At 43.1% G+C, this 27,988-nt stretch overlaps 1 protein-coding gene across 1 annotated transcript in view; it reads right to left on the bottom strand.

The window, feature by feature from the left end:
- Positions 1–27,988, bottom strand: part of agbl4 (AGBL carboxypeptidase 4) — a 268,469-nt gene that overhangs the window by 3,785 nt on the left and 236,696 nt on the right. The window contains exons 7-11 of the mRNA XM_035176609.2: positions 27,330–27,428; positions 25,527–25,641; positions 22,829–22,940; positions 9,400–9,552; positions 5,593–5,755 (exon numbers count right to left, since the gene is read on the bottom strand). Of these exons, the coding sequence (XP_035032500.1) occupies positions 5,593–5,755; positions 9,400–9,552; positions 22,829–22,940; positions 25,527–25,641; positions 27,330–27,428 (642 nt within the window). The remainder of the gene's footprint in view (positions 1–5,592; positions 5,756–9,399; positions 9,553–22,828; positions 22,941–25,526; positions 25,642–27,329; positions 27,429–27,988) is intronic.

Genomic DNA, 27,988 nt, shown 5'->3' with positions numbered 1-27,988 from the left:
CACTAATAATATGCATATGAGTGTACTATATTTTATACCAATACATTCAGCAGGTACTGATTATTGTGAGGATGTGAAATATTGTCACACAGTTGTTGGCGCTAGAGAGAACTACTATGAGCATTTGTTCATCCTCTGGGAACCATGAACCATCTAAAGGTTTGACATATTTCAGTCTCAAGTAAAGACATTCTCAGCCATGGCGCTGGCAAGACTGAAAATGACATGACCTGAAGGTAGATATAGTCACTAATCTACTAGTTGTGAGGAGCTGATAAACTGATGTACAGTTCACTCACAAACATGTACACAATAAAAGATATAAACGCACAGTCATATATAAGCTAACATTCACTCTTCTTGCATCTGTAACATCTTTTGTCTGACCTCAGGAAAGTTTTGGGTGTTTTCCTCTGCTCTCTTTCATCAGCAGAGCTCAGTGCCAGTCTGGATTTTTTTGGCCGCACACGCTCAGCGACACAAATATCTCCCGGACGACCCCACCACGCGCAGATGGCCTCTCAGCTTGGCTTGTCACGACTCACTGTCTATTTCAGCAGGATTCGTGATGGACGGTCAGCTTCCGAAGGACAACTTCATCCACGGACACAAATCGTCCGAGACACGGAGGATGCCCTGATGCTTGTCTGGCCCGTCGCCGGGGGAACCCATAGGGCCCGGAATGAGGCTGCTGCTGACGTGTGTGTGTGTGTGTGTGTGTGTGTGTGCCAGGAAACAGTCGGCCAGCTGTAAAGAGGTGGGTGGTAGTGGAAACATTCTGAAAAAAGTTCAGGTGCTGCAGTCCATATGAAGGCAGCCACATCTGAATGCACCGTGTGTGACTGATACTGATAATATTGTTCATACTGTATCATGAACCTGACTGGATCTCTTGGCATTATCATAATCATTGTGTTATCATTATGCAGCTTTGAGGAGCTCAGAGAGGTGAATGGATTTGGCCTTTCCTGTCTTGTCACTGTGAGGCGTATTCTCCAACATCTCCAAACACATAAGGGTCTTGTCTAATCAATAGCAGGTCATTGTCATGGCTCAAGGACGTGGCAGTTTAGGTGCTGATGAGATGGGGATACGTGAGACAAATGGGACGGGGACATCATGACTTGTTTACTGCAGCTGTTTACTGTCAGCGTGGCATTTAGCGGCTCGTGTCCCTCGTGCCTGGTCTTGGCAGACAGACAAGGTGATGATCAGACAACAAGGCTCCCAGTGGTAAAATGGACAAGACACGTGGAGGATGCTGTCAAGATCAGACGGGAGTTAACAAGGAGACAAGCAAGGGGACATTCAAGCCATCAATACGGACCACTGACAGGTCCTGTCACCGCCCTGACGCATAGAGCGCTAATTATCAATGCTAATTAAGAGGCTAGTCAACAACAGCAATACAGAAAGGCACATTTTTGTCCCGAATAACGATTCAACAGACTGAAAGACCTCACGTCCTATTTCCCAAAGGGACCAAGAGAGGCTGATTTAGGAGGAACTGTCACTGCCAAGGAGACACGCGCTGAAACCTGAGCAATAAAATGAAAGAAGTGTGAGAAAGGCTTCTGTTTTCTCACTAACAGCAACACAAGACACTGATTTATGCTGCTCTAAAACAGTGTGAGCTCGCAATTTTTATCTTCCTGCTTTTTTTATTTTTACAGGAGTTCTTCTCTTCTTGTTGTGAAGAAAAGGCTCAACTTTGTCGATAAAATTTCCAAAAAGAAAAGTGCTGTAGAACAAAAAGTCCATGATGATATAACAATATACATGCAGGTCTCATCTGGGTGCCTGTGGCTTATGGCATCAAGTCTTTGTGCTGCTTTTAGAGATTCCTTTTTAAAATGTCGAATTTTAATTACAGCAGAGATGAATAAAATAAATAAATAAAAATACAAAATAAAACAAAGCATTAGATTCTGCAAAGATGTGAGTTGTTCAAGTTTCGTCATGAAGTTTAGCTTTTTTTGCATATGGATGCTCGAGTCAATATTTTGAAAAATGCCTTTTGCACTTCACATGGTTTTAACTAACATCCTCAGACCTTTCATGAACGTCAACATTTGCAAAAACTACTGCAAAGCAACTGGAGGTGTGTGTTTGTGCTTCTATGTGAGTACCCATGAGGACACCAGTTCACCTGAGCACGGCATTGACATTTGTGAAATCATCTGTGTTTGATTGTGTGTGTGTGTGTGTGTGCGTCTATGCGTTTCTATGTGTGCACTTGTCTGTGTGTGCACGTGGGTTTGATGTGTATGATGTCTGGTTGTGAAGCATATTTGCCTCCCAGCTATATCATTTGCATAGTTGTCACAGGCTGTCCACTGGGTGTCAGGCTCACTGATGCATGGCTCTGGTATTCATGGAGTCTCACTGTTATGACGAGGTGCATGCTAGGGTGTTGCTTTTTGAAGACAATGGAGAGGATGACAAATGTGTGCGTTTGTGTGTGTGTGTGTGAGTGAGAGAGAGAGAGAGAGAGAGAGTGTGCGCACATGCACTTTTAGGACGAGTTACAGACAGTTATACAGGCAGTCAATCCGCGGTGCATTGATGCATCTACCTGTCCACTGACGTCACACAGTTATACGGAAGGATAACACAGCAATGTTGCCCTTGACGAGAATGTGAGTTACCACTTTAGATTGGAAGACCACTGTTTCCTCTACATGACTCTCTCCTGAAGGAAAACAAGCAAAACATTGCACTCGTCTTTCTCTCAGAATTGTACGTTTGAGAATACTGAAAATGTGCACGACTACGCTGTGACAGAGAAGAAGCTACTGCTCAAATCAACGCGGGAAAAACAAGAGCAGTGAAGCTTTACTGTCTGAATGACTTTTAAAGTTTTCGAATAATGCTTCAAAGTCTCCCAACAACACAAAAAGGCACACACACCAAGGTAAGTAATCCCACAAAGCTCACTCACACACACACACACACGCACACACATGCACACACACACGCACACACACACACACACACACACACACACACACCCACACACACACACACACACACACACACACACTGGAAAGTGTCAAGCTGAGTTTTGAACAACGTCCCAGATTCTCTCAACCTTGATCTATTCCACTTTACAGTTTCTACTTCATAGGCTTAACTGGAAGGTCCATCGCAAAACACAGTTGGACTATGACAATAAAGAAAACCTGGTAAAATTCAAAGGCCAATATGTTTAATTACAGAACCGGAGGGTACTGTACTATTCAGCATTTTACCTGAAACTAACTTTATGTACAGTTTGATATGAAGGACACACACACACGCACGCACACACACACGCACACACACACACACACACACACACACACACACACACACACACACACACCACACACACACACACACACAACACACAGAGGTGCTAAATGATTAGAGGACGAAGGGAAGACAGACACACGTCGGAGGTTGTCCCCGCTGTTTCAGAGAAGAGGATTCTCAGCTTGACTAGATGATATAATGAGCTGTTATGTTCTGGGTGACGAGATGAGAGGAAAGGACGGAGTAGAGGAGAGAGGAGGACATTAGAGGAGATGGAAAGAAGAGATCATAAAACAAACACACATACACAGACACACAATGCATTTCACCTTTTTCCAGAGCACTTTCAAACTGTGACAAAAGTCTCAGCTGTGACAAAGGTTAAGGTTTCAATTTTTGGTGGCTACAAGTCACAGCAGTGGAGGAGGAGAGTCAGGAAAGATTAAAGGGGAAGGGCATCGTGTTTGGAAGTGGTGGGAGTTAGGAGCCCAGGTTATTACTTATTTGTCATGTATTAGTTTAGAGGACTGTGCGGGCCTCTGCGTGTGTGCGTGCGTGTGTGTGTGTGTGTGTGTGCGTGCCAGGTGAGAAAGGTGGAGGGAGGGGGCGTTGAGATGCTAAAGGTCTCTGTTGATGATTTGCACGCTCCATCGAGCTGACTGCTGGGGCGTAAAAAGCGACATGGTTGGTTCCTTCAACCTGCCTGACCCCAATCTCCACTCTACACCAGGTCCCTGTGCTAGCTTGCCCACCCTGTGGAGCCCCTCCTCCTCGTACCCCTCCCCATCTCGCAGGGAAAAACACACACATGCATGTACGAGCACACACTCACACACACCCTTCTGAAAAACAAAAAGATCAAGCAAGTCCTCCCACCAGAGCTGAGTCCTCTCCAAATTTGACCTTAGGAAGAAATATCCCCTCTGCAAACACATGGAGGCTCCACATTGCTTATCTTGCTTTAATGAAAACACCATGTGGAATTGGTTATGTGCAGCTGTTTGTTTGTTCTGCATAGCCGCCAGACACCTGTCCCCTCAACGTAAGGCAAGCTGCAAGTTCGTGGGTGTCGTGGTGCCACATGTGTGTGCACGTACATGCCTGTATTTCTATCTGTGCATAACGACTGAAATTTAAAGACCTGAGATGATTCTATGAGAAGCATTAAAGTGAGACACACGCACACACACACGCACGCACGCACGCACACACACACCACACACACACACACACACACACACACACACACACACACACACACACACACACACACACACACACACACACACACACACACACACACAGAGATCCCTCATCAAAGTTAGTTCTGGTTTATCCTTTTCTTTGTATTCTCTTTTGAGAAAAACATATAAGTTCCCAAAAATGGTATGATGTCGATTTTCTACTAATTTCCCATCAATGCGATGTGAACTGACCAGAATTTCACTAATCCCACATGTGGGAGTGAATCTGAAATAACTACACCTAAGACTGTGCTGGCTCCTGGCACTAGAGGGCACTAGGGCTGCGTCTATGTCCAACTTTCCCTCCACCTGTGTGTGAGCGTGTGTAGGGGGAGCACATGCTTTCCATATGTAGGGTCCTTATCGCTCTCTTTAAATCTCTCTTTTCCCCTCTTCTCCGTCTCTCTATCGGTCAGATCAGACCGCCGTCGGCCAGCTCTCAGGAGCTCTTCAGCCCTAAGAAGGTCAGCTGAAGGAAAACTTCCTCCCATCTGGATCCATTAAGGCACCTGTGACCTTGGTTCCCATGATGAATGTCTGTGAGTGTGTGTGCGTGTGTGCACGATCGTAGCTGACAGGAATCACGTTTGTTCCATTGTCCCATTGTTTATTGCAATCAAAGCCTCAACAGCACACACACAGCTCTACATATGCCGCCACAGGCCCCTTTCTCCTCTTTCCTTTGTAAATGAAATCAATAGACGCAGCGATCACATCCTTATTCTGTCACTGCACATCTGTCGCAACACAAGGCAACAAAAGAGCAACATGCTTTTCTAGTGGGAACACGTGACCTGACCCACAACGCATGCACACACACTCACAACCAGGAATGCAGATATACAAATAATGAGTCCAATGATTACAAGATCAATTGGCTTGATTTCAATGGGAGAAATACACTGCAGGAACAGTGTGTGTGTGTGAATGAGTGTGTGTGTGTGTATAGGCTACCTATTCCGACAAAAGATCAGTTAATCAGGGTCTACTTGTCCAATCAGGGACAAAAGCTGTGTCCATAACCACTACATAGATCACATATGTTGAAGGATACATGTCTCCTCAGTATAGGGCACAGGCGCGTTGCTGCCAGCGGGCATGTAGCTGTAGAAGGACACCTCCAGAGTGTAGCAGTAGGACGTATCGTCAAGGAGACCACCAAGGAAACGTCTACCGGTACCGGCCTTCACCACATCTCGGTTGAAGGACGTGTTGGACTAAGGGGATACAATAGAAAAACAACATCAATGTGAAGTAGCAGAAAGATAACACTTCAGTCAGAGGACTTGGGCCGGAGTCTTTGTGTCTGCAAAATATCCACTGTGGTAAATCATCTGTTAGCAGGACACTGTAGTCTGGAAAACTTCCCCAATGGAGATCATTAGCCCAAACTACAGACTGTTTATAAATATGCAAGAGATGACTGCTCCCCAAAAGTTAAGCCAAACCATCTTGATCGCTCCCTGGTGACTGATTGACATGCCTCCATGTTAGTGGATGGGACAAGTCAAACTCTAAGGTAAAGTACACGTAAGATGGCGGCACACGTATCCAGGACATTTTGGCTTCATTTGATGGGCAAACATGAAATTACAGTTTTGTTTATGTGTAGGAAATAATTTGCTGCTCAGTCATTGGTTACATTTTTTGTATTAACAATAAATCAAATGACTTTACTGTCTGTGATGTGAAATGAGTCATTTTGTGAACCCGCAGAGAATTAGCTCTAAATAAATCAAGATATAAACATTTCTGTGATGTTTTAAGGCAAAGGTCAAATATGAGAGGTTACAGGATATAGGTGAACCGAAGTGTCATGATATGAACATAAAGGTGTTTCTGTGTAAATAGAAGACAAATCATAAGCAGGATGGTAGAGTCTAATAATATTGTGAGTCCAGTTAAGTGTCATGACTATTACCACCGTTATTAATGGTGTATACTGTATATTCTGAAGGGTCTTGAGTCGGTCGTATGAAACCTGAATCAATCATGTAATAAGTGAATTGGCCTTTGACAAGCTAAATTAAAATAAACCTCTTATTGCAATATGAATAATATATCCATTGACATCTGCACAAAAAACATTTGCATCATAAATATTTGACTCCAAATTTGATCTGACTTATGCGTGGCCGTCCACTGCTGCTGCACTGACAGGAGTTTGCTGGCTGATGAATGAAGAAACAAAGCAGTTACGGTCAGTGTTGTTGTCTGACAGGTCTCATCAGTGGAAACCCATTTGTTTCTCTGTAACTTGCACTTGTGGGCCTCTGGAGAAGCCAGGAGAAATAATGAAGGGTAGAGTTTATTCTAACAGACTCACTTTGTTCAATGTCATTACGGAGCTTGGTTGTAAACGGCTTAAACAGAGAGGGAAAAAAAGAGAAAAAGCTAGTCTATTTTGGGTTTGAGTGTGTCAGCGGTACACTACACAAACACACACGATGCTGTCTTGGGAAGAGTGTGGAAAAAGTTTCCGTTCACTGTCACTCCACTCTGCTGCAGTGAGAGTTGCCTCGCTGAAATGCAGACTTAGCAGCTACCAGTGGGAGTTTGCCTTGATTGTGTTGTGCTGCTGCTGCTGCGGCTGCACTGGGCTTTAGGTAGTGCTGAATGGGCAGGGGGGACAATGCACAGGGAGGGAGATGACCCCTGGGCCAGCTGTCACACAAGTAATACAGATACAGAGAGAGAGAGAGGAGGAGGAGGGGGGGGGGATTTGACCTGTTCGCCGTGACACTAGATACAGTAGAGACACTGACAGTCAGTGACATTTCCACACACATGTGGGCGAACATCGACCTGTCGGGCTCCTCTCCGTATCCAGGTTGGCACACTGGCCGCTGGGTGTCAATGGGCAATAAAGGTTACTCTTTATGACGTGTGTAAGTGGCTCCGCTAGGAAATGTCACCATCAGTGACAAAATGAAGGTCAGTGGAAGTGACACAGGCCCGAGAGGAAACGCTTTGGTGGATAATGCACCTGTGTGAAAAGGTGTTATTACAGTGGGTTATGCACATGTGGCCGGATCGAGGCGCATCGCAGTCAGTGGATGGATGTTTCCTCCCACACCTTTCCTCTGTTAAGTGTCTCTCCTTCATTAATCTCTAGCGCTTTAATTTCCTCCTTGGTTTTCCTCACCACCCTCACTCTCTACAAAGTCCCTCCTGTCCAACTACACCGGGTTTTAGCCAACTAAGAGGTGCTTCAGCCGAACACCTGCATTGCTCACATAGAATATCCTGACCTACTTTCACGGCCCTGTGCTTCCTCATGACCTACGTTAGCTATTTGTGTTCTGCACATACATAAAGTGTGAGTGCACAGTAGGGGGCGGACATGACTCAGGAGGAAGAGCGGGTCTTCCACTAATTGGAAGGTCGGTCGTTCGTTCGTTCCTCAAGTCTGTGTGTTGAAGTGAAGACGCCGAGCCCCAAATTGTCCCTGACTGCTGCTGTGCTGGATATAGCAGAGCTGTACGAATGTGACTCATAGTGTGAAGATCTTTGAGAGGTTGTTAAGGCGAGAAAAGCGCTGTGTAAATTCAGTCCATTCATATGTCTGCGCTCTGTGGATCTGCATCTGTAACATCTGTTTAAATCTGCAACTACAAGTCAAATCCATAACATATATGCCTCATAATGTGAGAATTTACAGCCTATGTCAATAACTTCATTAAATCTTGTTACTTTTGTGAAAGAAATTTAACCAAAATCCAATCAGCTCTGTCTATTCCTGACCTAGAAAATGATTATTCACGCCTTTGTCAGAAAACTGCATTGCACTATTTACATGTACCAGTCAATCCTCAGTGTCTCGGCTTCATCTCGTGCAGAACTGCTGCTGCTCACACTTTCATTGGCTGCAGGTTAAATTAAGGATTGTTTTTAAACTTTTGAAGCTCGGCAGGGTCTGGCCCCAATTAATATTAGAGAGCTACCAACTCCCAATGCACCATGTCGTATACTAAGATCTTCCAATCACCACTTGCTAAAACAAAGCCGGTAACTAAGGGGGACGAGGGACACAATCATTGCTCAAAAAATATTTTCATAGGAAAACCTTTTAAAGCCAGATTTTTAACTGGTTCTAATGGATGTTGCTTGTTATTAATATTTTCTTTTGTGCTGTCTTTCTTATACTTATTTTGTTCTGTGTCGTTCAATGTTTTTTGTTAGGTATAGTAACCTTGTTTAGATGCATGCTATAGAAATAAAGTTTTTTTAATTTAAATATAGAATATTAGTATTATTTCCTATTTTAGTATATTTTATTTCATTTTTATTCTGTATTTTACGATTCTTCTTATTCTTTGTCCTGTTATAAGTTACTACCTTTCCCAAATTGTTTAATAAGATACATTAACTCCTCTTAATACTCCCCTCACTGCTCCTTTAATCTGCACATCTGTCCCAACAGATAGGTATTATAGATTATAGGGTTAGAATTAGGTTAGATTATAGATATATATAACACCTCTTGTGGGTTTGTTGATGAGTTCACATTTTCACTCATGAATATGTCTCTGCTGGCTTCATAACAATCGCGAATGAATACATACAGAACATGTGTTCTGTGTGTTTTCCTCAATCAACACTTGGGCTCAGATGCTTGAACTTACACATATTTACACCAGGGAGGTGCTCGCTGCAACCAGGGTCTTCACTCTTGTGCCACTAAGTGCAGCACTTGGCAATTCTTGTAAGTGCCCGGCTGAACCCCACCTCACCAGCAGTTGCTGAGATATGGCTATTTCATGTTTTATTTTAGCCTCAGGATTGAAGCCGGTGACATTCTGCTCCTGAGCGCCATCCCCTCAACATGGTGTGTTTGTGTGCGTCTGTTTATGTGACTTACAAAAGAGAAGTCTGGTGCATTTTGGCACAGCAGTCTGGGGAAGACTGCCTGTCTCTGGACACGCTCCTCATCCTCGAACACGTTGCCGTACATGAAGCCATTCAGCATGGTGGAGTGGGCATGGACATCAATGTAGAACTCCAAACTCACCCTCTGGTGGAGGGAAAAAGAGGGAGGACAGTGGAGGGTAACAGAAGGACAGAGAAACAGAGAGAGAAGGTGAAAAACAGCCGGTTAGCGAGGAAGATGTCATGTTTTTCTGACAGTGTCGGCAACAGTCCACACCACAGAGTATCCACTGGGAGAGAGGGGAAGGCCTGTCTTTGCTCTGGGGACACTCTGCTGAGGAGAAGCTTCCACCCGGGAGACGACTCCAGACCCAGGTGTTACAAACTGAGAATACACTCATATCTGAAGAGAGCCACACACCCACAGAAAACTTCAATGAGACAATCGTCCTGAAGGGCACACCTACAATAGGCTGTGTAGACACACACACTCACACAAATACACACACACACTCATGTGGATGTCAGAGATTCATCACATACCCGATACTTATTTATCAGGTTAATATTGACTTCATATTGAGTGTGTAATGCCTTTTCTCTCCAGTATACTGTGTAAAATGGATTTGATAAGATCTGTTTCACTCGCTTGACTGTGTTATCACTCTACACACGCACACGCACACACACGCACACACACGCACATGCACACGCACACACACACACACACACACACACACACACACACACACACACACACACACACCATATGCCTTTATCTTGTGATACAAAAATGGAGCTTGCACAGACTTGACTTATTCTCTGACCTTTAACTATAACCCTCACTAGATGTGAGAACATCATAGAGTTGCACAGTTTTGGATGAATCTGAATTCACTGCTCGTAAAGTAAATTATTGGACAAATGATAAATTAGATTGAGAGATTTGTCGTTGTTGAATAGATGAACAAAATTGCTAGGGACACTGAGTGAACCAGGATCCATGTGAAATGCAGATGCAAAAAACATATGCCATGCTCACAAACTCAGTCCAACCACTGTTTTAACAGACAACTGACTTATTCTGATGGCTTTTAAAAGTGTAGTGTGTTCACATATGTAAGTCAAATTTGTTCCTAATTTCACTAAGTGCACTGTCGGTTGGCAACACTGTCTCACTATAAAGCATTCAAATGGAAATAATCACACAATATGAGGATTCAGAACCTTTAAAGTAAATTATATCATCTGGAATTAAGAGGAAAATATTCTGTCCTATTTCTAGGTCAACGTTCATATTAAGTTAATTTGGGCCAATGAAAAACTGAACTCCTTTGTATCAAAGGTCAGATTTCCTTCCTTCCATTGAGCAGGCGTCCTCATCAGTTGGATTTTATCAACTCATCTGAGGCTCGCGCACATAACTCAACTTGCAACGCGTTATAAGATTCAAGATAAGATCATTACTTACTAAGTAGCATTGTGATAGTGGGAAAAATGGCAGAACTAAGTGAAAGTGTCAGAAGTCAAATTGTTATTCGGAGCAAAGAGGAGCTTTCTCTGCATCAAATCCTGGCTGGACTAAAGGTTTCCAAGAGGGGGCAGTGCATGAAACTCTACAACACTCTGCTAAACTGAGATCATGATCAGGCAGAACCAAAGTGACCCCACCATCAGGAGATCAATACAGCAGAATCACTTCCCTGAGAGATAGAAAAAAAACTTTATTATACACAATCTGCTAAATATAAAACCCAAGACTGCAGTCAGAAAGAAGGCTGTCGCATTGGTGGTCTCAGAGGACAAGTGGCAGTTTCTCAAGCACTTCTCAGGAGGGGAAACAAGGCCAGACGCTCAGGGAGGACAGAGAAACACCAGCATTTCTCAGTGGATGAATCCCAGTAAAATGTCCCATTTACTGATGAATCCAAGTTTAATGATGAATCCAAGGTGTAAATGGGAGTGGGACGCCTCTGCTAAATTGACGACACCCTGACGAGGAGGGAATAGCGCTCCACTCCTCAGAGACATGCTGTACCCTGTGGTTTGTATCTTTGTGCAGAAGGATTCAAAACAACGGCAAACACACCCACAAAGCTCCACAAGAACTACTAAGAGATTAAAAAAGACATAGGACTGTTATGGACTTGCCTCCACAGTCACCTGAGCTCAATCCCATTAAACATTTATGTGGCCTCTTAAAGACTGAGAAAGCCACGCATTCAGTGACATGACAAGAAGCTCTTTGGAACACATCCTGGGATATCAAGGTTCAGTTCAGCACAAACTCATGGAGTCGATGCCTATGGATTAATTTAATATTCATTTATCACTTGTAAACAAAATTAATGAACTACATTCAAAATTAATACAAAATAGAAGAATCTTGACTAGTTGACTTGACTAATTAAATCATTAAATGCTATATTTATAACCATTAGACCTATTAAAATATAAGACGTATTAGAATATTTCTCCTCTCAGCCTCCTTTCTCTATCTCATCACTCCGTTCTCCTCCTGGTTTCATCCTCTCGCTCTTCTTTCTCCTCTTTATCTCATTCCCTCCCTCCCTCCCTCCCTCCCTCCCTCCCTCTCTCTCTCTTTCCGCTCATTCCACATTCAGCACCACACCTTGTTCCCTGTGGATCGTAAAGAGGGGGGAGGAGAGAAAGAATGAGAGGGTAGAAAAGGAGAGATAGTGTAAGATGACGGGGAAGGAGGGAGGGAGGGAGACAAGAGGGAAGCCGGACAAAAGACAAAGAGAGACAGCAATGCATAAGGTGTGTGTAGGTATGTGTGTAGGTGTGTGTGTGTGTGTGTGTGTGTGTGTGTGTGTGTGTGTGTGTGTGTGTGTGTGTGTGTGTTTTGTGTGTGTGTGTGTGTGTGTGTGTGTGTGTGTGTGTGTGTGTGTGTGTGTGTGTGTGTGTGTGTGCAGCAATAGACAGAGGGGCAGGGAAGAGCAAACAGAAAAAAACATATAAAGATGGGGGTGATGGGGGTGCAAAGAGAGAGACAGGGAGGAAATAAGTACATAATAACAAACAGAGAGAGAAAAAGAAGAAGAGAGCAAGAGAGAGAGAGAGAGATAGATAGAGAGACATATAGATGTGTGTAGAGAGGTGCAGAGAGATTGACAGGATAGAGAGAAAGAAAAAGAGAGAGAATGAGAGAGAGAGGGAAGCAGTGCTTGGGCGGCCCGGGCGACGCAGTGTGCCTGTGTTTGAAATTCCGCTCACAGCCAAAGCAATTTCCTGGCGGTGGCTGTGCTGTCAGCTGCTTGGCTGGCTGGTGGTGAAATATGGTGGCTGGGAGTCGGCCGCTAGCAGCCCCCGACAACCTGATGGATGGAGCCCCAGAGGAGAGGAACAGCAGCAGGAGAAGGTGGGGGGAGAGAAGGGGACAGTGGGAGGAAGGTAGGAGGGAGGGAGGGAGGGAGGGAGGGAGGGAGGGAGAAACAACAGAAAAACAAAACAGGAAAAAGGAGCAAGAGGGAGAAGAGGGGGAAAAAAGCTAAATGCAGCCAACTGAGGTGGGGTGGTGATCGGAGGTACAGAGACAGAGAGAGAGAAATATATAAAGACATAAAGGGAGAGTTAGATAACAAAGGGGGAGAGAAGAGGGAGGAAGTTGGGGGAGTATAGAAAGACAAGAAGGAAGCGAGAGAGGTAAACCCAGTTCCATTAGGCAGAGGAAGGAGTTTGAACCAACAAACCAGGGTCCATTCAAGGACAACCAGCCTAATCATTACCTGGGTGTCCCCCCTCTGGAGGAGGAGGAGGAGGAGGAGGGGAAGGATATAAAGGCGGTGGTGGGGACAGAGGTGGTTGAATTGGAGGAAGGTGGACAAGTGGGCGATCAAAAGTGGCAGAGTGAGTGTAACAGAGGTTAACCAGCTGTTTCATGCGCACATGGAATCCAAGTGAGGGACTCAGGTGAATGACGGATCTCTGTATTTAATTCACATCTTACTTTATTAACTCTGTTTTAAACTAGTAACTCTACACGTGTGTACAATATTACACTGTGTGTGATTTTTGAACATCTCAGTTTAAAACCATTGGCTTTAATATGCTGCTATATTCTGACAGAGCTTTACACAAGATGTTGTAAACTGGCTGCAGGATTTACACTGCTTGATTTGTACTGATTTTGGGAAATGTTTGAGGTTAAAAGTTCAGTGCAGGTCAACTGAGTCCTTTCACATTAGTGACAAAAATACATTCATTACATAATGAATGGTGCAGTAAATTATGAAAAAACAAAAAAGTTTAAGAAAGTTGATCAACATAAAAAATATCTGCAACAATTAGTTATTGTTGTAGTTATTTTTTAAGCAAAATACAAAAAATCATGTGTTTCACCTTCACAAATGTGACTATAATCAAACATTTCCCTGGTCAATGGAAAACCATGACATTGATGATATTTTCTGACTCAGCATGAAAAAGACAGGCCATACGCATAAAGGACGCCGACAATGATGTCAACTGGGGAGAGCAACCAGATTCAAGAGCTCAGTGGCGATGGCCGACGTCAATGTGATTTCCAAAGTGGAATTCAAACGTCATGTCCTGCCTCCTGCATTCTTTACCCAAATGCTCCCCCCTCGCCTCAATGTTTAAAAAATGTTCCTGCTGTTGTGAAAGCATCTGACCTAGACAGTGTCCTGCTGCATTCTTCATATGGCAAACTCTGCAAAACATTCAGACATCTTGGTCTGAAAACTGCTTATGAATAAAGGTGCACTATCCTGCTGAAACAGGAAAGGGCCTTTGTAGGACCTAATTGTAGCTATGAAAACATTGACCACTATTATTTGGCCATGTATTCATGTACACAACCAGTCCACTGAAGCGGGAGGACACAGATCCAGCAGTTTGTCCCTGTGGTGGTTTCTCCTTCACAGCCTCACGGTCTGAAGGACGGTAGCAGCAGCAGCACTACCAGTAGTAACAGCCATGGAGCCCTCACAATGTCATGTCCAGGCTTACTACAATACTCTGTTAATGCCCTGTCAATCAAACTGAGATGGTTCTGAAGGCCCCACCACTGTGATTGATGCTTCAATTAACAACCCGCTCTGACCTCCAGAATTGTTCATTTGAAATTGTAATTAAGCAATTAGGGGCAATTAAGAAACAGAGACTGCCGAATGAAAGTCAGAAGACAATTTAAGAGAGGGAGAGAGAAAAAGAGAGATAGCAAGAGAGAGGGGGGGAGAGCAAGCTGTCCAAATTAAACATCTCTCACAGAAACAAAAGCCCCATCTCGCCACAGAAACTCCAGGGAACTCTCAACTTGTGGTGAACTTGCAGCGGCCGCAAACAGTTTAGTGGAAACCTAGAAGGTCAAACAAATGAATTTTGTCAGACAAGTACTTATCTCCTGCATATTAATTAGAGCTGGGTGCGGGGGTGCGGCGAGGGCCATAAATGCCGGGCTTATCTTTACACGGGAAGGAAAAGGCGCTGATTGAAGCAGGATTACAAGCTCCTGAATAAAGCTCTTGGCATCAGCAGGAGCATACCTTTGGAGGGGAAGGGAAGCAGCTGCTTGTTCAGGAGAAAAACGCTGAACTTGTGTGTAATTCATATTATCCAATATTAAAATGTGGCCTACCCTATCTGTGGATGGAATGAGCTGGATCCAGCTGAGCTTTGAAGTGGGCAGCAGTAGCCTAGACGATAGAAAATAAGGCCTGAGACTAAGGAAAGCCAATAGCTTTTTTGTCCTATATCTATCCAGCCTGATCTTCTGCCTAAATTGAGTTTGTTGGTCTACTATATCCCATAACAATTCATGTTCAATAAGTGATGTAATTAGTCATAATTACTTTGAGCACTAGAGGGCACTGTCACTGGAACGCTAACCGGTGTCGTTTTAGGGCACTTGCTAAAACAACTGCTGCTGTAGTTCATCTTGGGAGGACGAAATCGTAAAAAAAGGAAAATCTGACAATTTTTTTGAATTGCTTAGTTTGCAAACTTAGAGAGGAAAGAGTTTAGATAACCTTTTCCAGAACTTTTCCTGCAAGCGCCCTAGTAAAATCTTGCGAGTGAACAGATGTAACAGTGAAAGAATAAATATCTCAGGATGAAAAAGAGGTGTGATACGAAGATGTCGACTTGGAAAGACAACGAGATTCAAGAACTTTTTGGTAATACGGGCTGACGGTGGTGTCGACGCTAACACAAACACATTCTTTCCTTAGCAGAAATTTTTTCCCGACATTTTCCAGAGTTCATGTTTGAAAACAGTTAATGACAGAAGAAGCGCCAATGAGCAAGGTACAATACGATCTTCCTGTTTCTATGTCTGCTATGCAGCCGCCTAGCGTGGATTTGTGGAACTACGTCAGGAGCAAACATTCACACTTAGACAAACTTAACCTCATGAAAGTGATGGAAAGAAAAGGTGTCATATTACTTAAATACTGTAAAACTGTATCCAGCGTTTGAGCCGATTCAGGTCACGGGGGCACATGGTCAGTGACCTTCTAATGATGTAGCCGTGACAGAACATGGCAGATGGCATGACCTGCTTCATGGACGAGAGTAAATGACACAAAACTCTGCCTCCGTCTGTCTCCATCTCTCTGATTTCCCTCCCTCTCAGTCTGCACTGTGCTCTCAAATTGATGACGGTATTTGTCTGTTTATGAACACAGAGGTGACTTGTAATCAGGCTGAACGGGCACAGGCAGCCCTCTGCTTCGGGCCTGTTAGTGCCACATAAGCTGCCACATCTGTTGGTATGGCCAGCCAGGAGAAAAAGGAGAAGAGGAGCAGGAAGCTAATAGGTAGAGACAAAAGGAGGAGATTTGAAACGCCAGCGACAAAAGAGCAAGAGGGGACATGTTGGGAAAAAAATCATTTGAAGTATGTAAAAAAAGAATTTAATAAGATGACAAAAAAAGCGTAAAAATTGCCAGAGAGTGATAGCTTCATCTGTATCTTTGCTGTGAAAAGCAAACAATTCAGTTTCCATCTGAGGGAGAATAAAGAGCGGGATGATGGAGGGATTGAAACGACGCAGGGATGATGGGGAAAATTGGCTGTAAATCTCAGAAATGGATCAGAAATGGTTGGCTGATTTTGACATCTTAACGCACACAGAGAGAGGAGAGAGAAGACAGGGAGGCAGAGAAAAAGACACAAATACACGCAAAGAAAATACATGAAGTTTCTCAGCGTCACATTTATAAGGCAGATCTCACTGTTGCACAAAGAGAAAGAAGAAAGACAAAGAGAGAGACTGCGGTGTGGGGCTGTAGAAGTCACAGAAGGAGGGCGTTAGGGAGGATTTCAAGGTGCAAAATTCATCTCGGTGCTGTGACAGGACCTAATACATCTGTTTCAGATGGAAAATTAATTTTCTAATATTAAAAAGGTCAAAAAGAAGCCAAGGCAACAATGACCTCTTTGTCATTCTTAACAAATTATCCAAAATGGCAGTGTCAAATTGGTGGGGATATGCCGGCCAGTGATGAATGCTTCTGGTAATCAGCCAATCAAAACGAATTCTTCTTCTGCTTTTGATAAATGAGCTGGAAAAGCAACGCTTTAGGAAGGAGATGGGTCCATTTGTTTCTTTGGTCTCTTTTCCTTTTTTTTTTCTCGCTCTCCATTTCTCTTTTCAAAACAAACAACAGGGTAGCTTGGGAACAGATTATAGCTCCTTGCATCACTGACTCTTTCAGCCATTTTCCCTGCTGACCAATGTTCAGCCACAGATGGTAAATGATGGAATTTTATGAAACAGCTTGAGCAGGCTCACCTTCAGATGGATGGAGAGGAAGGTTACCTCCAGCTATAAGCAAATGCTGTTGTTGTTGTTCACACAATGGCTGTACTTGATCACACCTGTGTTTTACATGTCACGTTGTATTTACCAGTGAAGTGCTCATTCAAAATGTGCCTGTCGGTACAGGTTGACAGCTTGGCCTGCGTTAATCCAGTTTAAAGCTGCAGCATCCAAACAACTTCACACAAACTACCCGTTACTGAAGTTTGGAGGTGCGTAGCCTCCCAAGGGCCTGGGTGGAAAACGTTGTAGACCCTGGTTTTATAAATCTGTGCACATGGATTCTAAAGTGTGTTCTCAGATTCATAGTCCAGGCCCTCACTGCCCTCTGATCGCAGCACAGTAAATACAATGTTACACAAAGACAACAAACACTAGCATGACCGCGCTGCAAATTGTCCAGGTGCTGCGCTGCCCTAGTTCCACCTTTTTCTCCACATTCAATTTGGAGTGATATTTGAAGCTTTCTCAAGAGCCCCTCGTACAAAAACACTTCAAGGTCGGCATTGCACTTCCTCTACAATGCACCTGCCGAGCTTGATCAGATGAGCAGCTGTTGAGGAAACCAAAAAACAGTCAGATGGATGGAACATAGACTGTATAGAAAGATGGACAACGTGTGTCCACCTCCTCCGCCCATGTTAGATCTGCTAACATGGAGGAGGCAGGATTTATGAGCTATACTGCAGCCAGACACCAGGTAGCGATCAAGACACTTTCGATTTCACTGATCGCCGGTTCGATCCCAGTCCTCCCCCATCTGCATGCCAGAGTGTCCTTGGGCAAGACACTGGCCCTGAATTGCCACTCATAGAAAAAGTGCTGCCCATAGATGCACTGTTTGAATGTGTGTGTGAATGGGTGAGTGGCAATAAAGTGTAATGTAAAAGCGCTTTGAGTGGTCATCAAGATTAGAAAAGCTCCATATAAATACAGACCAGTTACCATTTAGGGGGGGGTGTCATGTTGTCTAAAGTCTACAGGGTGGACAGAAAGATTCTTTTACAGTTGGACTATGAGAATTACATGAAAATCTCTTTAAAAAAGTGTTATTTATTTGTTATCATTTGAAAACCAAACTGATAATCTTCTGCTACGGTTCACATGGTAGAAAGTCATTGTCCTACATGACCTGTAGACACAGAGCAACATTGTCAGTGTCCTCTTTCTTTTAACCAGATGCATTTCATCCCCTTATTTACTCTATCAAAACTTCCCTTAACTTATCATATGAACAAGTATATCCTGATGCTGTTGACAGCCTGATATACAGTAGTTTACTCTACGGTGTCAAATAACTCTCACTTTTAAAAACAGATGAAAGAGCCATACTGTTGCGTTGGTTGACATTCTGTCTTTATGATCAACACAGCAGGTGGAGTCTCTCAACTTATCAAACAAGCAAAGTGGTGTAAACACGGCTGCTTGTGCGTGAACATGATGTCTTGACAAGGAGCTACTGTCTGAAAGCGAAAACACAATGGTGGAGATGGTTCAGTTTGTTGTGCAAAAAATAAATGTATTGTTGGCTTAGAATTACTCTTCCTAATAACACAAGCATTTCCTTGAATAATATCTTAATTTCAATGGAGAAATTACTTCCATTGTCAACTCTGTGTACACACTGTATTCAAATAGAAATAAAGGCTGAGCTGCTGATTGGACTTTAAGTTCGGGATTTTAAAACATAATTTCGAGTGTAAATGTTCTGAGCTGTGTTGAATTTACATACAAATATTTTTCAAATCAACGTTTACAGCCATCAATACCGACGCAGCGTAGATTGCTGCTACACGCTTTGGTTTAAATGCCACTTGTCTGAGAACTTGCAGCCAGTTATTGAAGTTATTGCCTGAACAGAAGAAGGAAGCTATTTTCCCAGCAGAAAGAGAGCGCCGCTGAATTCACAATGACGGAGAAGTGCTTTGGAGTGATGGGGGTGTCTGTCACAAGAATGGTTGATGGGGTTTCAAACCGAATGGGCTCCTTTGTGAAACGGAGGGCAATGTGACTTTGAATTATGATGCCTTATGCATAGAAGTGGTGATATCTAAAGAAGTCATGGGGACTGACAAATACCCAGGGTCAGATTTGTATACATGGAGGTGCACAGAATTCCTGCACTGCATCTATAACTCAGTTAAAGCTCATGATTTAAATCGAAACTGACAAGAGTGGACAATGCACTGAATGGGCATCAGTAGTGTATCAGGACATATGTTGCAATGAGCGATGATACCTAAATAGAGGTACAGAGCCATTAAAAAACGCAATATAAGCTATTTCTGCTGCAAATCAAACATATTTGTTTTAGCTCTCTGAGAGTTTAAACATTTTTAAAACATATATGTTAGACTGGAGAGACTGGATATGAAGGTAAATGATTAGATTCATACAGCACTCCTAAACACAGCACTGCACATATCATTCATATACTGCCAGCACAGCCATCAGGGGCTATTTAGGGTTCAGTGTCTTGCCCAAGGACCCTTAAGCTGCAGACTGGAGGACCACACCGTTTGTTATATGACATATTCTCCATCCAGCAAACAGCATCTGGCCCAGAACACACTGGATAGAGACCAACTTGTACCAGTCGTGACGTGGGTTTGTTTCTAAAGCAGCTAATTATCGATCAGTGACTGGGTTTTCCTTCTGGTGTAATCTGCCAGTGAGAGGATGTTTAGAGCAGAGCAGTGGGATTTGTCGTAAACCAGAAAATAAATCTAAATGTATTGTAACACAGAGGTTTTCTGTAGAGGAAGCTACAATTACTGTTACTGTAATGTTCTAAAGTCATGATCATAGGTGATTAAGTTAAGCTGATGGTTACCTCCAGGTTAGCAGGATTACACAAAAGCTACTGAACAGATTAATGTGAACGTTGGTGAGAGGTTGTGGTTAATTTTAGTGCGGATCCCGATCAGGGATCAGTTTGTTTTTTTCACTTTCTTTAACATTATGAGGGTGTTTCTCAGTGAATAATTCATGGATCTTGATAAAAAATAATCAGAGATGTTTTCAGAGACTATATGAGTGTGTGCAATTTGGTGCTGAATCAATTTGAATCAAGTGAATTTGAATGTGCTTGGCGGAGGTATGTGCCTTCTGAATGCCCTCTAAGTTTTTTACGTTATGAATCATGAATTCAAATCCAACAGGAATAATATGAACTGAATGAGATTCGAATGTGTTCTACCACACTATACTTAAAGGGTCAAGCTGAAACTCCAAACAAGCTAATTTAGACTGTTCTTTGCTGCACTAAAGGTGCAATTACTATTTTCAACTGGCTCTTTGTGCAAAATGATTAAATATAAGAGCAGGGGCTTGAACATATAGCTGATTAATTCCAGTCCTTCCCAGGCCCCCCTGAGCTACAGACCTCCACCAGTTAACTGGCTTTGTGGGCACAATTTTAGAGTAGACAGTATGAAAAATAAACTTACATTTGAAAATCACCTCCCATATAGCTCCCTCTCAGTCTCTTATTAAACAAATGACCACACAGAGTTAGCAGCTAGTAAATGCGCCACATATGCTAGCTTAGCCCGAGTGTTCTGCTGTGGCTGCTGCTGATCTCATGTTAATGGAGTCCTCCAGCAGAGCCCTCAAACCCTGGTAGCCTCATTAGACTCCATGCCCGCTGTGAGAGATGAGCATGAATGGAGGGCAGCAGCATAGGGCCTCCTGGCTGCAGGGTTGGCATTGAAACTGGCATCTGGGAGCCTCAGACATGAGTAGTGTGTCTGATGGGATTAGCTGGCTGTGGTGAGAAGCAGATAGAAAAAGAGAGGTTGCCGAGTCTCCAAATTAACTCTGCAAGACTGAAAGCAATCATCGGGGGGGTGGGGGGGAGGGAGGCAACAGGAGGACAAGTGGTGGTGAATGGTTATCAACCGGGAGGGAGAGGGAACGGAAGGTGTCTGACCGCCACGAGTAGACTCAGGAAACATACGGCACAATGTTGGGTTACCCGGCCGGAGAAGTCAGAGTCCAGAGAATACATCTAGGTCCAGTACATATCTATCTATTGAACTGTGGAGTCAGGTGGCAGGTGATTCACTTCTTTAATGGGCTTCAGCAGTGTGAGGTCAAAGTCTGAACTAAAGTCAGCGTATATCTCACTGATGCCCCGTCCACACCAATGTGAGTATTTTGCACAATTCATTTTTTTTATTTTTTCACAAGCGCCCTCCAAACTGAAGATTTTCAAAAACTTTCAAAGCTTTGTGTATTTCATAGCACTTTGGACCGTGAGCCAGAAAGGTTGTAGACGATGTGACGAAACTGATTTCAAATAACTATCAAATATATAAATAAAAGAATTCTCATGTACTATTGTTTTGGTTTTGAAGCTCACATTCTAATGTTCTGTTCTGATATTTGCTGATGTGGACTTTATCATGCTTGTTTGAGCGTTAGTACTCATTCTTGTGTTTTCATCTGGACAGAGATTTTCTTTAAAAGCAGAGGGGGAAATATCCGCAGTTGTGTAGACGAGGGTTGAATATATTCAAATTTGTAGGCAACCAATCTTTTTTTTGCTTTTGACCTCTTAACATGAAGCAATGTTTACTTGTACACTCACCGGTTTTAGTTAAATAATTTCAATAATTAAAGACTGAAGAGGCAAAAATATACATTATTTTCAGAAAATATCGGAAATATACATAATTTAGTGCTGCAGAATTTAATTCATCACCTGAACCTTTGAGGACGGCTCAATTGGCTCAAGTCTGGAAATGTTACTGAAGGTGTGACAGTTACAATTCATTTGTACAGAATCATCTGAGAGAGAGAAGCACACGCTGGCAGGAGAAACACAGATTAATGCATTTGATAAGACATGTTTCTCTATGTAATGCTTCAATACTGTAGTTTGTGTTCGGATGTGTACGTCTGTTTGCTCAGGCTGAGTATGTGCGTGTGTGTGTTTGTGTGAATGACAGGCATGACTGGATCACCCTGCCATGACAGTCTATCGATCAGTGTGTCAGCACCAGGGGAAAAGGTTAATCTGCCCCACGCCAGCCCTGCGCCTCACCCCATCTCTGGCCTGCCCCGCATCCCGCCCCAGCCCACTCCCTCTCTTATCAGGATTAGAGGAATGTACAAAAGGGCAGAGTATTCCCAGGACACACACTGACCTTCAATAATCCCACTAACCTGCCGCTCTGCTTATAATTAACATCAGGAACAAAAAGAGAAATCCCTGGCCTGCCTGCGTAGAGCTGCTCTGACTGGGAGACTAAATCCGGAGGAGGAAAAAGTTACAGTACAGTTAGAGACTGAAAGCATGGAGACCTGCCTCAGTCATATGTTTTGAATGGCCAGGAGAGGCCATCTGACATTCTAGTGGTGCTGACTAGCCCATCCATGCCCCCCAGTGCACAAACCCCAGACACAGATTGGAGAAACATGCTGAACCAAGCAGGGAGAGGAAAGCTGTTCTTGGGTTCTTGATATTACTGTGAAGGAATGTTGAGAACAGAATGGAGTACATGTATCTACAGCGTGTGTGTGTGTGTGTGTGTGTGTGTGTGTGTGTGTGTGTGTGTGTGTGTGTGTGTGTGTGTGTGTGTGTGTGTGTGTGTGTGCGTGTGTGCCTGCTCACAGGGTCTTGGCTCATCTGCACTATGAGTTGTTTGACAGCGTGCAGCGTGGGGTGGGCCCATGGAGAGGGATCCTGCCAGTGGCGATTCAAGTCGAAGCCCATCAGAGAACACCTGTACACACACACGCACACACGCACACACACACACACACACACACACACACACACACAGACACACAAATTCAGGGTAAATTATAACCATGTCTGCCTCATAAAACACATTACAGATGATAAATAGTACCTGTGGAGTTTTTGACCACTGCTGTTGCTATGGATCGATGTGTTTAAGATTTGGTTACCATTTAGTTTGTATCTTGCAGGTCCTGTCATTAGTTTCACACTATTTCACTGATTGATCGACAGAGCTGGTAATAAGTCAATAAATAAAGCACCGTGCCAACACAGGTAAGGAAGAAGGCAACTGCTAGAGAATAATCATGATTGTACATTTTCCTGTGTCCACAATCACTCCTTCATTCACCCTCTACATCATTCTTCAACCAGGTTTTTCAAGGAACCTGGAGAAAACCCCACAGACTTAGGACCATGATCTCTCGTGCTGTGAGGCAATGGTGTTCCATTGCCATGCTGCCCTATATGACCCATGTAGAAAGATAAGAGACCTGATTCATAAAATGGTGTCATTTTGAGTTTTGAGCTCCAGTGTAAAGTCGCAGTAACATGGACATTACTGTTTTGATCAATTGTGGGAATTTTCAGTTTGAGAGCACTACATTTGTAAAATTGAACTAAGCCTAGTTTAAGTAGTTCAAATTCATTTCATGAGTTTTGAAAATGTAAAACTAACTGTGTTAAGTTACAGGAACTTAGAGGAAAAATTCTATAATCTTCAGACATTTTCCTTTTGCTCAGTATAAAGAGTAAGTCTTCATTTGATGTGAAGAACTTACAGCTGCAGTGGGTGAAGCTACTTTATACCAGAGTGACAGGTGAGGCAGCTTTTACTAACCTTCATTGTAATGCAAGAAACAACCACGACAAACAGAAAGTTAACATCCTGTGTCTATCTCAGAATACAAAAAAATTTAAATGAACAAATTCAATGAGGGAAATTCAACTCATCATTAACACATTAACAATAAAAGACATTATTTAAATAATTAAATAAACATAACTTGAAAAGATCAATTAATTCCTCAAAATGTTGTATGATTGAAATTACTTTCTTTTATAGGACATATAACCCAGACAAAGATAAACTTAAGACTGGCTGGTTGTATACTTACATGTTCTAGACTATTGTATCATATTCTAGATCAGTTTATGAAAAGGTTTAAACTGCCCCACTGCAGCTGTTAGAAGTTTTGAACAGTTTGTGACTAAGGTGTTTATATGGAGTGTTCTGATTCTGTTTAGGCTCTGATTAGACTCAGAATATTAGGCTCCATGTGAACATACCTTTTTACTAAATCATTTCCTTTGAATCATCATTTACTAATGATACAGGATATACTGTGGAGCAGTGATACAGGGCAGCCAGCCATGAACAAAATACACATCCCAGGTTAAAAGCCATTGATTCTTTGCTCTGCATGTGCCCTGTCCTGTCTGCTCTGCACTGTATACTGCTGAGATGAATGTGTGGTATGTGTGTGTCTGTCTGTGTGAGAGACAGAAGGAGAACATGTGTAGCAATGAGCATGTGTGAATGGTGTGGTGAGGACCATCGCTTTTCACCTTCTATCAATATGCTGAACATCACCACTCAGTGTGAATACAAGCTCATACAATTAGCCTTTAAGAATCATCAATCACAGTCAACAATATTAAAGGACTTGCCTCGGCTGGAGAGCTACTTGCATTCGTTAGCACTGTCTGTCTTTCTGTGCGGTGTTTGCATGTCCTCTCTGTGCCTGTGTGGGATTTCTCTGGGTACTCCAGCTTCCTCCCATAGTCCACAGACATGCAGGTTAGGTCAAATGGCAACTCTAAATTGCCCGTAGGTGGGAATGTGAGGGTGAAAGGTTGGTTGTCCCTTTATATGTGATAGACTGGCGACCTGTTGAGGGTGTATCCTGCCTCTCGCCCAATTTCAGCTGGGATTGGCTGACGAACGCCCCCTGCGACCCTCAAAGGATATATGGTTTAGCTCATGGATGGATGAGCAACAGATTCCCTACAAGTATTTTAACTAGCAGGGGGAATGCTCGGCCACTAGATGGCACTCACAAACACACCAGAGGCACGCTGTTGATGCTTATCTCAATGTGCATTAGTATTCCTGGGGCTGAGCCCATTAAGTAAAAGGCAATGAATAAGGGAAAGACAAGAGAGGAAAACAGAGGAGAGGAGGATGCCCACAGAGCTGCACCAATAGTGTTAAAGCCAGAGAGGAGGAGAAGACGGACAGAGACTGGCAGAGAGAACAGCCCCATGGCCAAATACTATCTCCTAACAAATGCACTGCTGTGAGCTATATGAATTCATTAAGCTCCCTAAAGGTGGAGTTAAGAGGATAAAAACCCACGTAGCAGGATAACCATGTAATGTGTGAATTCTGTCTAATGCGGTGACGCATTCAAATTAAGAATTAAAACATGTGCGTGTGTGCATGTTTGTGTGTGTGTGTGTGTGTGTGTGTGTGTGTGTGTGTGTGTGTGTGTGTGTGTGTGTGTGTGTGTGTGTGTGTGTGTGTGTGTGCGTGTGTGTGTGTGTGTGTATGTGCGTGTGTGTGTACCTGTAGTTGCCCAGGTAGACCCCATCAGGGTTTAGCATGGGGACGATCTTGAAGATCACGTGGTCTCTCAGGATCTGAGCCACAGGATGTTGGCTCACCAGGAAGTCAATCACACCTATACACACGTACACAAAGACAAACACACACACACACATAGGGGAAAAAAGACTTGAATAGAAAACCGAAGACAGGCTGGCAGTTAATTGAGTTTTGAGAAACAAAAGGAGAAGGAAGGACAGTGAGGGGCATCATCAGAATCAGGGGAGGAATAGGAGACGTCAAGCCTAAATCGATACAAATGGAATGGAGCTGACGGCGCTGGAAAAACAGACAGCACACAGCGGGCGAGAAGCCAACTCATCTGATTCATGATGATGCACACACACATACTGAAACACACACACACACACAGCAAGATATTATAGGTAGATGGACAGATGGACAGATGGACAGATAGATAGATAGATAGATAGATAGATAGATAGATAGATAGATAGATAGATAGATAGACAGATAGATAGATAGATAGATAGATAGATAGATAGATAGATAGATAGATAGATAGAAAGAAAGAAAGAAAGAAAACACCATCTGTGCACCTTGTTAACTTTAATGGACTTTCCTAAGACTGTCTCACTGAGCTGAAGTGCTGGACAGGGACCACTGTGAAAGGTAAGGCCGTGCCCTCAGCCTCTCTATCACACCATCCCTCCCCTCCTCAGACCTGCTCCATATATAAACAAGGAGGTGTGACCCAGAAGGAGTGAACCTGCCTGTTCACCTCAGTCGGGAGCAAGAGAGTCGTTAGATCAGGCTAAATTTGTCTTTTAGGTTGTTGTACTGCACAAGGAGACAATTTCCAATAGGTTCCACAGCATTTCAAGCTCAGGAGCAGAGACAAGGCAACTTCTAAGATATCCTCGAACTCACACTGTTTTTCCTGAGACATTATACAGAAACACTGGTTCTTATACCTATTCCAGTCACTTTCAGACAGCTGGGTTCAGGTGCAGAGCATCTGTCTTATACAATGTATTAACAGGAGAAAAATAAATATTAATTGATGAGTTTATAATGTATGTGGTATGATTCAAAATAAGGTACTGAAAATTATGTTTTACGTTGCAACAGGGTGGAAAAAGCAGGCAATTGCCTAAGGCCCCGCGTTTATCTTAGTTCTCAGAAACGACACTTCTGTAAGAATCATTTAAGTATTATGACCGCCTATGCAACAACACCCTGATCGAAAAAACCCTAACAAGGCCCAATGCCACTAGCCTTCTCCTAAAAGCTTCATATTTGCGATGTTTGGTTGAAGACTAAAATAAATAAATGTTTTTTATTGTGTGTCTGGGATGTCTATGCACTTTGTTCCTGATTTTAATACTAAGATAATTGTTTAAAGATTGAAATGGAATGGAAACGGAATGCTGTGGATTGATTTTCTTATTTTGGGGGAGGGGTTCAGTTTGGTTTAGGCCCCCCTAGGTCCCTTTTACCTGGGGCCCCTAAAGTTCCTTGAAACACCCCTGCCTGTGAAGACAGTTGTATCAATACTGTACGTGGTAACGATTTTTCAAAGTAAATACCAACTGCTGATATGTCTTCAGTTTCATTGGGCATCATACTGTGTGTCATGGTGTCCCATATGAAATGAGACATTTGTTTTCTCCAAATTCAAAACATCATTTATTGTTTAAGTCTAGAGTGTGGTTATTAACTAGCAAACAATAAACAGAGCAGAGGTGCAGAATCTAAATGAATCCAATCAACCAGAGCGTTGACCCAACATTCAAACTTTACCTTGACAGATGAAGGAGGCCGGAGACTCTCCAGGGTGAACACGAGACGTAAGAAAGACCAGCTTCTTCTCCTTTTCTGGACTCAGGTGGCCTGGGGCTTCTTTAAGGTTTTAACGAAGGTAGAGGGAGAAAGATGTGATGTTGTTAATACCCAGAAGTAGACATGAAATTCTAAAAAAACTCTAAGCCTTTGATGAATAAATTATTATGATTTTAAGTTGGTAACAGAATAAGATATTTACAACAGATATAGATATCTCTATAAGTTAAATCTAGTGGGAGACTTGAGGTCAAAACACACACTAACCTGGCTGTCCATATTCAGCCAGACACACATGAATCAAACATCAAACCAACACATGGCACAGAATATTTAACAGTCGAGGTAAATTATAAATCTGTGGAGGTTGGGACCAGGCAGCCACAGGTGTGACCTGACAGAGGTCTCCTCTCTGAATGGGGGTCTCCAGGTCTGGCTGAAGACGTCTCTCTGGCTAGACGCTTCTCTCACCCCCTCTAACTCTGCTTTAAAGGGCATATTGGACTGATGAGTCGGACCTTGGTCACTTTCCTTGAGCTTTTCCAGTCATTTTACTCTTGGATTTTTTTTTGCATAAATAAGGGTGAATAAAAACCTTACAACAAACTTAATCAAATGGG

This window comes from Hippoglossus stenolepis, chromosome 14, assembly GCF_022539355.2.
Source record: "Hippoglossus stenolepis isolate QCI-W04-F060 chromosome 14, HSTE1.2, whole genome shotgun sequence".
Taxonomy (NCBI): domain Eukaryota; kingdom Metazoa; phylum Chordata; class Actinopteri; order Pleuronectiformes; family Pleuronectidae; genus Hippoglossus; species Hippoglossus stenolepis.
Note: the sequence above shows the minus strand (reverse complement) of the source record. Positions and strands in the feature narration are given on the sequence as shown.